The sequence below is a fragment of the Cnephaeus nilssonii genome, assembly GCF_951640355.1.
Source record: "Cnephaeus nilssonii genome assembly, chromosome: 19".
NCBI lineage: Eukaryota > Metazoa > Chordata > Mammalia > Chiroptera > Vespertilionidae > Cnephaeus > Cnephaeus nilssonii.
The window spans coordinates 13,679,257-13,695,822 of record NC_137090.1 but is presented as its reverse complement, the minus strand read 5'-3'; the positions used below and the strand labels follow the sequence as shown (position 1 = coordinate 13,695,822).

Below are 16,566 nucleotides of genomic sequence, written 5' to 3'. Positions count from 1 at the left end.
ATCCATTTCCTCACTGCCCCCATTTTGCCTCCAGTTACAGCTCCCAGCAACCTCAGTCCCTGAGGAAGAGATGTTCCCTTTGCCTTTCCTTACGCCCTAATAGAGTTCAGTGTGCGGTGACAGGCAATCACATGCTATAGGAAGGGAGGGAAGAAGGAAGGGAAAGAGGAAGAGAAGAAGGAAGGAAGCAGAAAGAGAGGGAAGGAGCGGTACTCACTCGTGCAGAGACGGGTCTGAATCATCGGCATTGGCTGTCCCCAGGTCCGAGTCGTAGGACATGGGCTCCTCGGAGTGATCTGGACTCTTGGAGCCATTCTCCGGGAGTAGGAGGCTATCGGAGTTGAGGCTGCAGGACAGCTGGGACGAACTGGCCGTGTCCAGGCTGAGGGAGGAGGCAGTGAGCTGCCTGTGCCGCTGGATCTTATGGCCCGAGTGCTGGACTTCGATGTCCTCTGAGCCTGAGGAGTGGGAGATGGAATCCAGAGACTCCTTCCGCTGTAGTTCTGTCCCCGAGGTAGTGACAGGGTCGAGCTCAGAGAATGGGCAAAGCCCAGACAGGGCCAGCGGGGTGAGCGTCCACTCGTTCAGGATGGAGGACTTGTAGGAGAGCTCGAAGGACAAGGATGTCAGTCCCTGCAGGAAGCTGAGGAGGAACTCGCTCTCCTCGGGGTCTCGGAGCAGGGCGGAGGGCTGGTAGTACTCGCACAGGCGGGCCGGCTCCTGCAGCAGCAGCTTCAGGTAGCACTCCATCAGGCCGTCGTTGAGGGCCAGCCGCAGCCAGGCCCGGCAGCGGCCCACGTCCGTGCTGACGAAGACCAGGTGCTCCACGTCCGAGATGGTGTGCCTGGGAAGGCGGAGAACAGGGTTATGTCCAGAAATGACTCTGAATCATGGAGACGTCATTTTATCCACTGGCTGGCAAGAGCCAATACTGATGACACAGGGAAGAGACATGGTCCCTGTCCTCCGTCCAGGTAACTAGCTTTCAGGGGCACACCTGTTGTTAGAAGAGCCGTGGCGGGAACTGGGTGATCATTTTTGGGTTGGAGTGAAAATAATGCCATAGAATGGGCAGTTTCTGAGCTGGGCCTTGTGGGATTTCAAGAGGGAAAGCTAGGAGGACCTCGTAGGCACATGAAACCAACAGAAGGCAAGGCACGAAGGGTAGGAAAGCCACAGACCTGTAACAGGAGTGGGGAGCACTGGCATCTCAATGTGGGGAGGAGTGGGTGATTTGGTGGCAGAGCCGGGTAATGCAGGTTTTTGAGAATCAAACTGGTGAGGCAGAGTGGGGCAACGGTCCCCACACTTGGCTGTGCCCCAGAATCACCAGGGAACTTGGTCAGGATACGGATTCTGGGGCCCCCACCGAGTGAACCAGACTCCAGGCTAGCATTTGGGAGCCTGTGGGCTATAGGTGTTTGCACAGGAAGGTGACTTGACCTCAGCTACGCAGACTTTAGGGTGGGTTGCTCTGGATAAGATCAGACCCGGGTATACCAAACTCAGTTCCTGAACGCCTCGATCGGATTAAATGCCCGCCTCTGACTACCACAGTCCCCTGCTCGTGTCCCCTGCATAGGAGGACAGACCGTGCTCTACAGGACGCAGTGATTGGCTCCGGCTCGCTTAAGCTCAGTAAATGTCAAGAAAGGACAGAATGAGATAAGGGGGACAATTAGAAAGCCACTGCCACCCAGGAGTGCGGTAAGAACCTGAGATAGGGCCGTGGCAGTAGGCATGGGAAGGAAGACTAGAGACTGACAAAGCACCATTGGGCTGAAGGTGGCATTTAATATCCCTGAGAGGCACAGTGCCAGCTGCTGGCTCCAAAGCCCAGGCAGTTAGGGGCAGGGCCACAAAGACAAGTGTCTCAGAGCGAATATTCAGATGCTCTACTGGATTCCACTCTTTTACAAAAAACTCCCTATACCATGTTATGAGTAAATACTAAGTATTTACTCATAACATGGTATAGGGAGTATTTACTGAAGTATGAGTAAATACTTCACAGGAAGTTGCTAACCTCGCCTTAGTTCAAGCATTCTAAGGCGAGGTTAGCAACCTCCTGTGAAGGGCCAGGTAGTAAAGATTTTAGGCTTTGCAGGCCAAACCACCTCTGATGCAGCCACCGAACTCTGCCAGGATGTGGCCAAAAGACGGCGCCTGCTGGGGGTGACCAGCCCAGGGGCTCGAAGCAGTGCCAGGCTGCTGCCTGAGGAAGGAGGGGCTAATGAGGCTTGGTCTGACAATATCCCCTACCTCAGCCACCCATGCTCTAGACACATGAGCGCCTGCTGCTTTCCCGCAAAGCTGAAGAGCCCCATGTCCCACCCTCCAAAGCTCCCTCCCAATGCAAAACCTCCCGGGCTGCTCTCACTTGTGGGTGATGGCCTTCAGGAGGGGCCAGAAGACAGGCTGAGGCAGCGGCTTCTGGTAGGCACTCTTCTTCCTTTTCCCCCCGGCCTCCGCTCGGATGTGCTTGGCGTGCAGGCCGTGGATGAACACGGCCTCCAGGGCGCTGCACATGGTGTTGGCATCTCCGTCTTCACTGGTGACCACTGTGTCCGAGGATGCATACTGCTTCTGCAACGCCTTCATGGATGCCACTAGCTTCTTCTTGATGACCTAGGCGGGGTCAGACGTAACACAGGCCTTCAGAATATCCCATGGTGACCCGTGGAATATAACTCTGCCTGTCACAAAATACATGCACAACTGCACACGCACACACCTGTATGTATGTATCTGTATGTGCCTTCTGCAAAACTAACACATGCTAATTATAGAAAATAAAGATAAAGCATACAGAAGAAAAGGAAAATCACACACACCATCCAGAGATACTATTATTTTTTGCAAAGATATTTGTGTATCTATTTCTTTTACAGAATAGTTTGATTTTTAGAGACAGAGGAAGAGAGAGAAAAACATCGATGTGAGAGTGCAACATCAATCAGCTGCCTCCAGCACGCCCCCTACCAGGGATCGAGCCCAAAACCCAGGTACGTGCCCTTGACCGGGAATTGAACCGGCAACCTCCTGATGCATGGGATGACCCCAAACAACTGAGCCACACTGGCCAGGGCTCTTTTTTGTTTTGTAAACTAAGTGTCAATAAACTGATAGCCATATAAACCTTGTGTTTAAGTAGTGGCTCCATCATTAGTAATGGTGATGGGACTTGGGTAAATCCATCTAGGACCGAGGTGAGGTGTTCCACCTTAGTTACGTGACCAAGATTCCAGACAGAATCAAGAAGCTAAGACTCAACAAATGCTGCTTTAGAACAATAAAAAGACCAGCAAACAGGAGTATGGTCTACATTCAGAAAAATCAGGTTTAGTCTCAGCTATCAGTCACCAGCTGGAGCACCTCAGACATTTCACCTAACCTCTCTGAGCCTCACTTTCCTCACCTGTTAAATGGAAAGAATACTTCCTGATCTGCAGCATGGACGGATTCCTCTGTTCACTCAACCTTGTGTCCTTAATAAATGTTTGTTAAATGAATAAATTACAAAATATACAAGTCTTCTGGAAATACAGAGTAAGGAGAGTTCTGCCAAAATAGAAGTATGTTGCCAAAACCGGTTTGGCTCAGTGGATAGAGCGTCGGCCTGCGGACTGAAAGGTCCCAGGTTCGATTCCGGTCAAGGGCATGTACCTTGGTTGCAGGTACATCCCCAGTAGGGGGTGTGCAGGAAGCAGCTGATCGATGTTTCTCTCTCATCAATGTTTCTAACTATCTATCCCTCTCCCATCCTCTCTGTAAAAAATCAATAAAAAAAAACAAAAACAGAAGTATGTCAAAATTATCCAAGTAGCCTGGCCAGCATGGCTCAGTGGTTGGGCCTTAACCTATGAACTAGGAGGTCATGGCTCGATTTCCGGTCAAGGGCACATGCCTGGGTTGCGGCAGCTCAATTCCCAGTGTGGGGCACGCAGGAGGCAGCCAATCAATGATTTCCTCCCATCATTGATGTTTCTATCTCTCTCCATCTCCCTTCCTCTCTAAAATCAATAAATATATATGTATATATATTTAAAAATTACCCAATTATTTGGAAAAGGACTGGAAGGGATTGCAAAAAAACTGGTTTGAATCGTTAGGTGATAGGATTCTGGGTAAATATTATATTGTTAGTTAAATGTTCCTTTTTTATAACAACTTTCATGAGACATAATTTACATAGCATAAAATACTCTCATTTAAAGTATACAGTTCAATGGTTTTTAGTATATTCACAGAATTGTGCAACCATGGCCACTATCTAATTTTAGAACACTGTCATTGCCCTAAAAGGAAATACTGTACCCACTGGCAGTCACTCCCTATTCCCTTCCCCAAACCTTGGCAACCACGAATCTACTCTCTGTCTCTATGGATTTGCCTGTTCTGGACATTTCATATAAATGGAATCATACAATAGGCAGCCTTTTGTGTCTGGCTTCTTTCACTTTAGCATGTTTTCTTTCATTTTAGCTTCTTTTCCTCTATGTTGTAGCATTCTTCATGCATCAGTACTTCATTCATTTGTATGCCAAATAATATTCCATTGCATGGATATACCACATTTTATTTATTCATTCATAGATTAGTAGACATTTGGGTTGTTCCCACCTTTTGGCTACAACGCTGCTATTGTGGACGAAAGGGGCCACATGCTAACCTGACAAGCTCAGGAAGGCCTGCATGGCAGACTTGCAAACTCTAAGACCTAAAGTAACCACAAAGGATGGTCTGAAATTAAACTTTAACTGAAAGTAGTTATGGTGGGTAGTCACGTCCTAGGCCAATATCTTCCCTGACAAGGTCAATCTTTATTTTAACTGAGCTTATTGTCTTTTGGCATCTACAAAAACAGAGCATTGTAATGTCAGGGTAGCTTGTAACTTCCCTTTTTCCAGATCCCTCAGGGTACAACAAATGGCACCAGGGCAGAAACCAATTTCCTCATTGTTATTATTATCGAGTTAATTTAACTATCCTGTACCCACCTAAGTAATGTGTCTATCATTTTACTTTTTATCCAATCCCAAAGGTCCCCCCCACTTTTGCTTTCTCCCACCTCTCTAATCTATCACCAATGGATTTCATGTAACCCACCTACGTCTCTTCCTTTGATTGCAATGTATAAAAATAGATGAAAAACCGCCACTCTCTGGAGCATTATCCCAATTCGTTGAGATTCTACTTCCCGGCAATTGCCAACAGTTAGGCTCAAATAAACTCACAAAAATTCTTTACCAGGCTTGAATGTTTTTACATTAACACTATGAACATTCACCCGCAATGTTAGGGGCAAAAATAGAATATCGGGGATTAGCTATAATTTTAAGAAATATTAATCATGCTCTATTAACCGTGATTGCCTTGATCTGATTAAAGAAAGGACATTCTACCCTGGCTGGGAGTGGTACGCCGCTGGGACCTGGGAGTCAACCTTGGAATCCCTTCCATTCTCATTCAAGAACTGTCTTATTATCATGGAAATATTAACAACCTCATCGCCCAAACAGTGGAGTCCTGCCCCAGCCCCCATTGCTTACTTCCCCTTGCCTGTAATTCCTACTTCCCCATGTAATCTTTGTCCCACCCAATATAAGCAGCTGGCCTATGGAGGGGGAGGGTTGGAGAGCAGATTTTTGTGGGTGACCTGCTGCTCTCCCATACTACCCGCATTATTGGAATAAATGCTCATACATGATTCAACCCTGTCTCTACTTAATTGGCTCAAGTGACAGGCAGCCCAGACCCACTGGTTGTCCAGTTTCAACAAGTTTTTGTGTAGACATATGTCATATGTTTTCAATTCCCATGGGTATGTACCTAGAAGTGGAATTGCTGGGTCATATGGAACACTATGTTTAACTTCTTGAGGAACTATCAAACTGTTTCCCACAATGGCTGCACCATTTTACATTCCCACTAGCAATGTAGGAGGGTTCCAATTTCTCCATGACCCCACCAACACTTATTATTGTTTGACATTTTGGTTGTAGCCATCGTAGGGAGTGTGAAGAACTATCTCATTATAGCTTCAATTTGCATTTATCTAATCTATAATAATATAAGCGTAATATGCTAATTAGACCAGACAGCCGAATGACCTTCCAATGTCCTTCCAGACGTCCTTCTGGAGGGCCTAGCCCCTTGCACGAATTTTGTGCATCAGGCCTCCAGTCCTTTATAATAAAAGCCTAATATGCAAATGTGTCTATGGTGGAACAACCGGTCAATATGATGCACACTGACCACCAGGGGGCAGACGCTCAATGCAGGAGCTGCCCCCTGGTGGTCAGTATGCTCCCACAGGGGGAGCACTGCTCAGCCAAAAGCCGGGCTCATGGCCGGTGAGCGCAGCGGGAGCCTCTCCTGCCTCTGCTGCAGGCGGGCAGTAAGGAGCGAGGGGTCCCGGGCTGCAAGAGGGTGCAGGCCGGGCTGGGGGCCTCCCCACTTCCCCTGCACAAATTTTGTGCACCGGGCCTCTAGTGTCTAATAATGGTGAGCATCTTTTTATGTACTTACTGGCCACTTACATATCTTCTTTGGAGAAATCCTTCATTTTCAGATAACCTTTATTAAATCCCAACTGTTTTCTGGTAAATTCTCATTTTGTCACCAATAAGATGGTCTAGAAAGGGCAGGACTTCCTCAGAGCTTGCTTCTGCTATAACTTTTTCTCAGCCTGAGGCCTCTCTTTCCAGGCAGTGTCCATACATTTCAAGGTCAGGAAAGCCAATGAAATGGCTGTTCTGTGCACTTCCTTCCCCACTCTTGATCCTCCCTTGTCACCTACCGCGATGGCATCCCGGGGGTCCACTCCATTCTCCACCACTGACAGCATTTCCACTCAGGCAGCAGCTCCCAGGGAAAACCACATGACACCTGTTGAGACAGATGGCGGCCAGGTGAGCAAGCTCCCAACTCGCCATCCCCAGCCAATCCCTGGGTCCCCAAGCAGCCAGCAGGAGCTCAGCCCATTTTACTGCAACTGAAAGAAAGGCCTCTGAATACAAAAGTAAAAAACTGAAACTGGGTTTTAAGGAAGGGAACAAGGAAGGAAAAAGTCCGAGGGCCTGGATCTTGGGAGGGAAGGAGCCCTGTGTGCCAGGGATAGGCCTGCCCCACGGAGTGGGTGGAAAGCACCCTTACCTCCACACCAAACACAGGGAAGGAAAGGCTGATGGTTTATATACAGAGCGGAGGGTGCAGGGGACGCTGCAGCTGTCTGAAAGAGCCCGCAGGGACCAGGAAGCAGGCCTCACAAGCCACAGTCAAGCCGGGGCCTTGAGTCCGGCCCCTCTGACCCCTGTCTCAGCCTGGTGTCTGCCGCACAGCAGTGAACAGTGCAAGTGAAGCTGTTGTAGGCAGTTAGACAGACAAACAGAGCAAGGACAATGGGCCCGGTACAGAAGGTCACCAGGGTGCAAAGTCCCAGGTGCCCAGCAATGGACAATCAACTGTAGGGTGGGACCTTGTCCCCAGGGTGACTTTTCCTCCCCTAGCATATCGCCGGTCCTGAGGCTTGGACCCCTGACCTTTCCTCTCTAGAGATAACATCTAGGCCTCAGTTGTTCAGCTCCAGGCCCAGATAAACAACACAACCAGCCATGGCTGACATCAGGACCAGCTGCTGCATTGAATAATGAACCCTTCCCCTGATGCCAGATAATTAATCCTGAATGGACACACCCGGAAGACTACTGAATGTTCTATTGAGATCTCCTGGGACCTCCCCTAAAATCTCTACCCTTAAAACCCTTAGGATGGCTCTAACCAGTTTGACTCAGTGGATAGAGCATCGGTCTGTGGACTGAGGGGTCCCAGGTTCAATTCCCATCAAGGGCATGTACCTTGGTTGTGGGCACATCCCCAGTAGGGGGTGTGCAGGAGGCAGCTGATCGATATTTCTCTCTCATCGATGTTTCTAACTCTCTATCCCTCTCCCTTCCTCTAAAAAATCAAATATTAAAAAACAAAACAAAAAAACAGCAACCTTAGGATGGAGGACCCAGCGCATTCTCCTTCCCAGGAGCACACCCAGAGCCTTTCCCGTCCAACCCCACCCTCTTGGCAGGTTACCATTAGCGTCCTCACTCCCAAGCTCCAAGGTCCTTCCTTTACCTCCATAACTTGTTTCCTAAGCCCATTCCCCCCAGGAATCACTTTTTCTACCTCTGTAATTTACCCAATAAGTGTTCTCTTACAGTTTGGGTCTTGCTTTGAATTCTTTCCTAGCCAGAACCCAAGTACCAAGTTTGCTGGTTTGATCTAACCCCACTGCTCCTACCACTGCCTACAACAAAACAGCTTCAAAAGGGAGACTCTCGTTACACATCTGCTTCTCCCTTGGGCTGCGAGAGTCAAGCCTGAGTAGCACAGGAACTTGTGTAAAGGGGAACAACACAGGTTCTATGAACAGACAGGGCAACATGCTAACCTGACAAGCTCAGGGAAGGCCTGCATGGGGCGGCCTTGCAAACTCAGAGACCTAAAGTAACCACAAAAGATAGTCTGAAATGAAAACTTTTTTAAAAGCAGTTTATGGAAGTAGTCATGTCTTCTCTGACAAAAGTCAACCTTTAACTGAGCCTGTCTATTGTCTTTTGCATCTACATCAGGCATGTCAAACTCACGGCTTACAGGCAGTGAGTTTGACATGCTTGAGCTACTAGTACCGTGGTCCGCAAACTGTGGCTGGTGAGCCACATGCGGCTCTTTGGCCCCTTGAGTGTGGCTCTTCCACAAGATACCACAGCCTGGGCAAGTCTATTTTGAAGAAGTGGCGTTAGAAGAAGTTTAAGTTTAAAAAATTTGGCTCTCAAAAGAAATGTCAATCATTGTGCTGTTGATATTTGGTTCTGTTGACTAATGAATTTGCCGACCACTATTAGTACATTAACATACCTTTGGAATATCAGGGTAACTTTTCATTTTACAGACCCCTCAGGGCACAACCAATGGATCAGATTAGAGATTACAAATCCTCTCCTTGTTGTTATTTTTATCATGTTAATTGTTGACTAACTATCCTGTACCCACCTATGTAAAAGATGTATCATTTACTTTTGATCCAATCCCACATAAAGTTTTGCTTTCTCCTGCTTCCCTAATCTATCACCAGTAACCCACTTACATCTTCTCTTTTGACTGTAATCTATCTATATATATAAAAGCCTAAGTGACCGTTTGACTATTCGACTGGTAGCTATGACACACACTGACCACCAGGGGGCAGACACTCTGACTGGTAGGTTAGCTTGCTGCTGGGGTCTGGCCAATTGGGACTGGGCGACACTGGCTGGACATGCCCTGGAGCCCTCCCACGGTCCCTCCCAGCCCTGATTGTGCACCACTGGGGTCCCAGATTGCGAGAGGGTGCAGACCAGGCCGAGAGATCCTACCAGTGCACGAATCCATGCACCGGGCCTCTAGTGTATAAAATAAGGTGCAAAACTGCCATTCTCTGGAGCATTTTCTCAATCCCTTGAGAATGTGCTTCCTGGCAACTGTGGACAGTTTGGTTCAAATAAACTCACAAAAATTCTCTGTAGATTTGCATGTTTCTTATGTTGACAATTCTAATCTCAATTTGCCATTAACCAGCTAGGCACACTGGGGCACTGTATCAGCCTCTCAAATGGAGAATATGACTGTGGAAAGTGCCTAGGACAGGGCCTAATATGGACCATGGGCAAATGGTATCTATAATCCCAGTGGATATGGCCACAGAGAATGCCACTGTGTAAATGAATATGCACACGTAGGTGGAATCAGTACACAGGAAAATCCCTCAGGCAACTGGCTTCCTCCCAGGAGTAGTGACTGAGGGTGAAGTGGGGGTGGGGGTAGGGGCTGTGTTCTTAGTCTGAGGGGGCTGCTGGGTGGCCTTCCTAGCCACTTGGAAAGGCCAGGACGAGGCAGGCACATTCACATCTAAACAAGTCTCTAGTGAGCACACAGCTGAGCTTGAGGGGACACCAAAAATAAAAGGCGATTGCTGTCTCTGCTCCCCAAAACTCGTGGCTTAAAGAAGTTAATAAAACCAAGGCCTGCTAAATGAGTTTTAGACCCTTTACATATATTGCCTCATTCTATTTCTCATAACCACTCTAGGAAGGCTCTTTTATTACCGCAATCTGGCTGATAAGAAATAGAGGCTGACCCAGGTCAAGGAAATTCCCAAGATCCCAGAGCTGATATGGCAGACTACCCCACCCAGGACAATGCCAACACCAGCTCAAGGGAACCCTCCCGACTCCTGAATGAGTGCAATCACCTCCCTTCTGGAAGAGGCCGGTGCGGGCTAGGGCTAAGGGTTGGGGGGAGGGGGCAAGAGGAAAAAGGGAGCAATGGGGGACTGGGGAAAGGAAGGCTCCTCGGCTGGAGGCCCTGGTGGAAAAGGCTCAGATTCAATCCCTGGACTTGGCAGAGGGCGAACAGGACCCAGAGCCAACCTGGCTAAGGAAGGGCGTGCAGAGGGAGGGAGGTGTGCACGAGGAAGGCCCTGCAGAGCCCGCTCTAGTCAGGGTGCGACAGACCACCAGAAAGAACAGTGGGCCCGGGCTGCAGCCCTGCCTGCCTGCCTCACCCTTCACTCTGTTCCTGCTCACACCTACCCAGGATCCTCAGGGCCCTCCCAGGAGACCAGCCCCACACTCTGCCCACCAGGACGACTGGGAAACGGGCATGTGCTGCGGTGAGTCCCTCTGCAAACATGCCCGATCCTGGAGGCTGGGCTCCTTCTGGTGCAGCCCCGCAGGCCAAGGCCAGGTTCTCTGGCTCCAAGGCCCTGGGCTCCATCTAACCCCTTTCAGCCATTCCCGTGGCCCAAGGCCTTCCCTCAGGCCTGCCTTCTACACAGAGCCTGGAGATCCCAAACTAACCTTCCCTCAGCCAGCCACAGGCCAGGCCCTTCAGGTCTCAGACCTCAACAATCTGAATCATAGCCTGGGCCCATTAAGACCTCATTAACTAATTAATTGAAAATAAGAGCGTACTCATTGGAGGGAGGGACGCTTACCAACAGTGGATGCTCTGGCCAAGCAGAGGCCTCCTAAAAAACCAAAGTGGCCCTGCCGGCATGGCTCAGTTGGTTAGAGCATCATCCCAATACGCCAAGGTTTTGTTGGGTTTGATCCCTGGCCAGGTCACATACAAGAATTAACCAATGAATGCATGAATAAGTGGAACAACAAACCAGTGTTTCCCTCTCTCCCCTTCCCTCTCTCTCTCTCAAATCAATAATTAAAAACAAAAACAGCCCTGACTGGTTTGGCTCAGTGGATACAGCATCAGCCTGCGGACTGAAGGGTCCTGGGTTTGATTCCGGTCAGGGGAACATGCCTGGGTTGGGGGTTCGATCCCCAGTAGGGGGCGTGCAGGAGGTAGCTCATTAATTATTCTCTCACATCGTTGATGTTTCTCTCTCTCTCCCTGTCCCTTCCTCTCTGAAACCAATAAAAAAAATATTAAACAAAAACAAAAACAAAGGAAACTGACACTAAGAAGTCAGAGCAGGGTCAAATAAGAGACAAGTAACTGTTGCCTAAAACAAAGTGTCAGAAAAGCCACAAAATGACACCAGCCTAGAAGAATCCAGGAGAAAAGCCACGGCACAATTCACAACACAGAACTGGGACTGTGGGGTTCGGGCCACAATTTAGGGCACACCTTTCATCGCAGGAAGGCGAAGAACCCTGCCCACGGTGTGCGTTCCATATGCTTCACAGGGGCAGGACACGGGCTGAGGCAGGAATCAGACAGCCTCTGACCGAGAACTTGGTGGACCCAGAGCAGCACTTGGGGTCTCCTCCTGCTGAGTCAGTGCTGCATCATGCTCCCGGGGGCCCAGCCCGTCTGTGGGACTTGTTTCACTCCCTGTCCTCAGAACACCCCTCACTGACACCAAGAACCCCAGCAAAGGGAGGTGTGGCCCCAAGGAGACCGAGGCTGAAGGGCAAACGGGGGGACCCTGAGCAGCACTACCTGCAGCTTTCTTCCAACAGCACAGCGGCGTTTAGCAGAAAAGGTGACTTTCTGACTTTTAGGAAACTCCAAACCCTGCTAAGTCTACCTCTCCCCATAAGTACCAATTCACCCGGCATAGCTCTTCAAACTTCTCTAATCTCATTTAACTCCACAACAGACCAAACTGCCTCAGGTCTTTGATTCAAAGAGTTTCAGGCAAACTTATTACTTACAGAGCCTTAAGAGGCACTCAGAAACTCCATTTATCAAATAAGGCTTAAAAACAATCTTGCTGAAATTGAGGCAGACAAATTTCAGAGCTGTCCTTTCTGAAATGTTCTAACACGCAGTTAGGAAAGAATTGTTCTGGTTGTTTCTCTTTATTATGCTGCCTAGCCCTCTAAGTATGTGCAATTTCACTTCCTCCAGAAACCAAGGAAGAAAGAAAAGAGAAAAATGGCTTACACGAGACTTACATTAAGAGAAGAAATGGGTGACCGGCTTCACCCCTTTAAAACACTCCATCTGAGTAAACAGCAACCTCCTCTCCTTAGAGACTTCTCAGGCATTCCCAGCAGCCTCCACTCTGTGGCCTGAATCCAATCCTGTACCTGGCTGTTCAGAACAACAACCTGGCGTTTAAGTCATCCAGCTCCTACAGCACCAACTGATGAGTCATGGTTTTCAGTCGGAAAAGAATGACAGAGTTATCGTCTGATTCAGAAAGGCAGCTGATCTTTCAGCCTTGTGAGCGATGAATGAGTAAACAGCATCTCCTTCCACCTAAAGAAAATTGGATTTCTGGTCCAGCTGGAGGGCGAGAAACTTCTAGCTTGTGATTTCCAGAACAAGGGCTAGTGGGTGAGGCCAGAAATGTGAAGTCAGTTAACACTGGCTATCTTTTTTCCTCCCTCTTTCTTTCCATCCATTAACAACCATTCCCCCCTCCCACCCCATATTCTTGTCCAGTACCCCTTAGGATTCTAGCAAGGGCCAAACTCTGAACGAATAAAAACAGGTGCTTTGCCCAGTTCACTCACCATTACATTTCTAGTGCCTAGAACAGTGCATGGCACACAGTAGGGCTCAGAAAATACTTGCTGAGTCAACTGATGAATAAAATAAAAGTAAGGCTCAGGGGTGGGTACCTCCCTATCATCGACTATGGAGAATTGAAGCATACAACTCTTCAGAGGTGGGAACTCCTTCCATTAGACCAGTGGTCGGCAAACTCATTAGTCAACAGAGCCAAATATCAACGGTACAACGACTGAAATTTCTTTTGAGAGCCAAATTTTTTAAACTTAAACTATTTAAGTAGGTACATTGTTATTAACTTAATTAGGGTACTCCTAAGCTGGCCTTTGCTAAAAACTCAAGAGGCCAAAGAGCCGCATGTGGCTCAAGAGCCGCATGTGGCTCGAGAGCCGCGGTTTGCCGACCACTGCATTAGACCAAGCTACCAACAGGCTGAAAACCATTCTGATCTATCACGGGGAGATATTGGAGGTAGAAGGGCATTCAATTTTCAAAGGAACAAGACTATAAATGGCAAGGAAAAACAATGATTCTGTTTGGGGCCCTTGAAAATTGCTGTCAACTGGCCAATCCTATGAAACCAGGTCACCAGAATTTGGAGGGAACATGCACTCAAAAGCCCAGATTGTATAGGCTGAGCATGGGGCCTGGGCCCCAGGAATGTCCTTCTGAGACAACTAAGCTGTGTTCATAGGTAATCAAGGGGCCAAAAGTCAATGATGCAACCCCTGCAAAAAGAGGAAGCGATTCAACAGCCTCCATGCCCACCGTAGCCTCAGCCTAACCAGGACCCACTCACCTACACTCTTTACAACATGTAACATCACCTCTGGCTCCCAGTGTTCCCAGTGTTCAGTGTTGGGACTGATCTGTTCTCAGATCTAGCCAGGAGGAGCACTCTGTGAGGGTCCTTTCCGGGTGCTAGGACAACACACATGGACATGGTCCTGTAACCACAGCCAATCCTTCACGGTGGTACTTTCTAAGTTTCTTCAAGGCCACAACACCAGCCAAAAGGAAGTGATGGCTTCTGTTGCCCCAGACTGAGCTGGATGGGTGGCCATTCCTCACCTACCAGGCATTTGAAAGATACCTACCATTCCAGGGGCCAGCACAAATTCCTATATAATAAAGAGGTGATATGCAAATTGACCATCTCCAACACACAAGATGGCCACCCCCATGTGGTCAAAGATGGCTGCCCCCATGTGGACACAAGATGGCCACCACAAGATGGCCAGCAGGGGAGGGCAGTTGTGGGTGATCAGGACAGCAGGGGAGGGCAGTTGGGAGGGACCAGGCCTGCAAGGGAGGGCAGTTGTGGGTGATCAGGACAGCAGGGGAGGGCAGTTAGGGGCGACCAGGCTGGCAAGGGAGGGCAGTTGGGGGCGACCAGGCCTGCAGGGGAGGGCAGTTAGGGACGACCAGGCTGGCAAGGGAGGGCAGTTAGGGGTGGCCAGGCCGGCAGAGGAGGGCAGTTATGGGTGACCAGGCCAGCAGGGGAGGGCAGTTAGGGGCAAGTGGGCTGGCAGGGGAGCAGTTAGGCATCGATTAGGCTGAAGGGGAGTGGTTAGGGGGTGATCAGGCTGGCAGGCAGAAGCAGTTAGGGGCAATCAGACAGGCAGGCAGGTGAGTGGTTGGGAGCCAGCAATCCTAGATTGTGAGAGGGATGTCCCAGATTGGAGAAGATGCAGGCTGGGCTGAGGGACACCCCTCCCTTCAACCCGCCCCCCCCCCTGCATGAATTTTGTGCACCGGGCCTCTAGTAATTTAATAATCCCTGGGACAGATATAGGGGACCAGATATCCAGAAAAAGCCACTGACCGAAGTGGGTGTATCTCTACTCCTCCATACTTATTTACCATCTGAGGCCCTGCACGCACCAGGCAAGCTGTTTAGTCTCTAACTGCCCGGCTGTTAGACCGAACAAGCAACTAGATTTGGCTGTCGAGGGGCAGCTGGTGGGGCGGGCAGGACACTCTAAGATCTCAGATTGAATGGCGGGGGGGGGGGGGGGGTTGGGTGAAGGAAAGAATGGGTGGAGGGTTGGGGTGAAGACAACAGAAGTGAAAGGAGATGGAGACCCCATTTTAAATAAGATTGAGTGGGAGTGGTAGGAACTGAGGCAGCAAGAGTTGGGGGCGGTTTAGCAAAGACCTAGGGATGGAGGATGTCCTCAGGATGGCTGGAGATGGAAAGGAAGTATGACAGGCTAGGAAGTTAGGGGCTGAGTCTGTGCAGACAAGATACAGCCCTGGGACAGGACTGGGATCAGAGTTATCAGGAAGAAAGGGGTGAGCTCAGAGTTTACTTTGGTGGTGGGTCTTAAGGGAGCGTGGGCAGAGGTGGGTGTTTCGGGTGAGCAGGTCTTGGGAAGCTGAGCTGCCGGAGATTGGGATAAGAAAGCTGATCCAGAAAAAGGCACACCAGAATGGTGGGTCTCAAGATTTGCGGGGAGCATGAGGATTGCCAAAGGGGTTGGGGGGTGAGGATGCCATGTGTCAGAGGGAGCCGGAGGAATGCAGCCGAGATCGGGGTAGGAACTGGGCTAGAGTGGGGCCAAGGGTGAGACTGCATTTACGCAAGACCGGTGGTGAGGGGGTGGGGGTAAGGCTGGCGTCAGGTCCCGGCGGGAGAGGACAGAGGGGACCGGCCGCAGTGGCAGTGCGGGCCGGGGGCTAGGACCGGAGGAGGAAGCGGGGGCACGGGGTTTGGGCTGGGAAGGGTGAGGGCTCTGAGGCAGGCAGGCTCAAGGCAACCAGGGGTTCGGGATCCCGTCGAGGGAGGGCCGCTGGCCCATCGCCCGTCCGCGTCTCGGCCCGCCGCCCTCCACGCCCCGACGCCTAACTCACCAAAGGAGGTGGGGAGCGGGGCCGGGGGTACTCCCGGCCGCCGCAGCCGCAGAAGCTCGGACCCGAACCCGCGGCCTCCAGTTACTGACAACAGCAAGCTGCGCCCAGGGCGCCTGACGCCATCACGTCGGCTCGCTGTCCGCCCCGCCCCCGGCCCGCGGAGCCAATCGCGGAGCCCGGAGGAGCGGGGGCGGGGCGGGGGGCGGGGCTGGCGCTCCGGGACGCCCCAGGTTCCCAGCCCCCGGGTGGTTGGTTCTCGGAGGCTCGGGATCGGTTACCCGGCAGGTTCGGAGGTCCCAGGCCGGACGGCGGGCCGAGCGCGCCCTCACTGCCCGCTCCCCGCAGGGTCTGGTCAGACTCTAGACTCTGGCATCGGGGTGCCTGACCTCTCCCGGCCTCGGCTTGGTGCTGCGTAGCGTTGGGGCTGCCGCTTGACCTCCTGCAGCAAAGGCTGCCCACTTGTACCGGGGGATGAATCACCGCTACCCCATGTTTGCCTTGCCAGGGCGTCGGTGCAGCCCGGGGACCGGGCGCAGGGCCAAGTCGGAGCCTCCCGCCTGGAGGCGTTCGGGAAAAACACGGAGACCACACCTTCCTCTCAAAGGAAGCGCCCAGACAGGCCCCCTGGCATTCTCCTTTAGCCAGCTCGTCAGCAGGGAGACACAAAGCTCAACTAGCCAGGGTTAAATTTGATTTTCA

General features: G+C 50.6%; 1 protein-coding gene across 2 annotated transcripts in view; it reads right to left on the bottom strand.

Annotated features, from left to right (window-relative positions):
• The window catches only part of PLEKHM1 (pleckstrin homology and RUN domain containing M1), a 48,211-nt gene extending 32,209 nt beyond the window's left edge, over positions 1 to 16,002 (bottom strand). Inside the window, exons 1-5 of one of the 2 annotated variants that reach the window (XM_079796846.1) lie at positions 15,868 to 16,002; positions 12,453 to 12,830; positions 6,803 to 6,891; positions 2,381 to 2,628; positions 218 to 844 (exon numbers count right to left, since the gene is read on the bottom strand). In XM_079796846.1, the coding sequence (XP_079652972.1) occupies positions 218 to 844; positions 2,381 to 2,628; positions 6,803 to 6,850 (923 nt within the window). In that variant the 5' untranslated portion in view covers positions 6,851 to 6,891; positions 12,453 to 12,830; positions 15,868 to 16,002. The remainder of the gene's footprint in view (positions 1 to 217; positions 845 to 2,380; positions 2,629 to 6,802; positions 6,892 to 12,452; positions 12,831 to 15,867) is intronic. The other variant, XM_079796847.1, reaches the window with a different exon arrangement.
• Between the last annotated feature and the right edge of the window lie 564 nt (positions 16,003 to 16,566).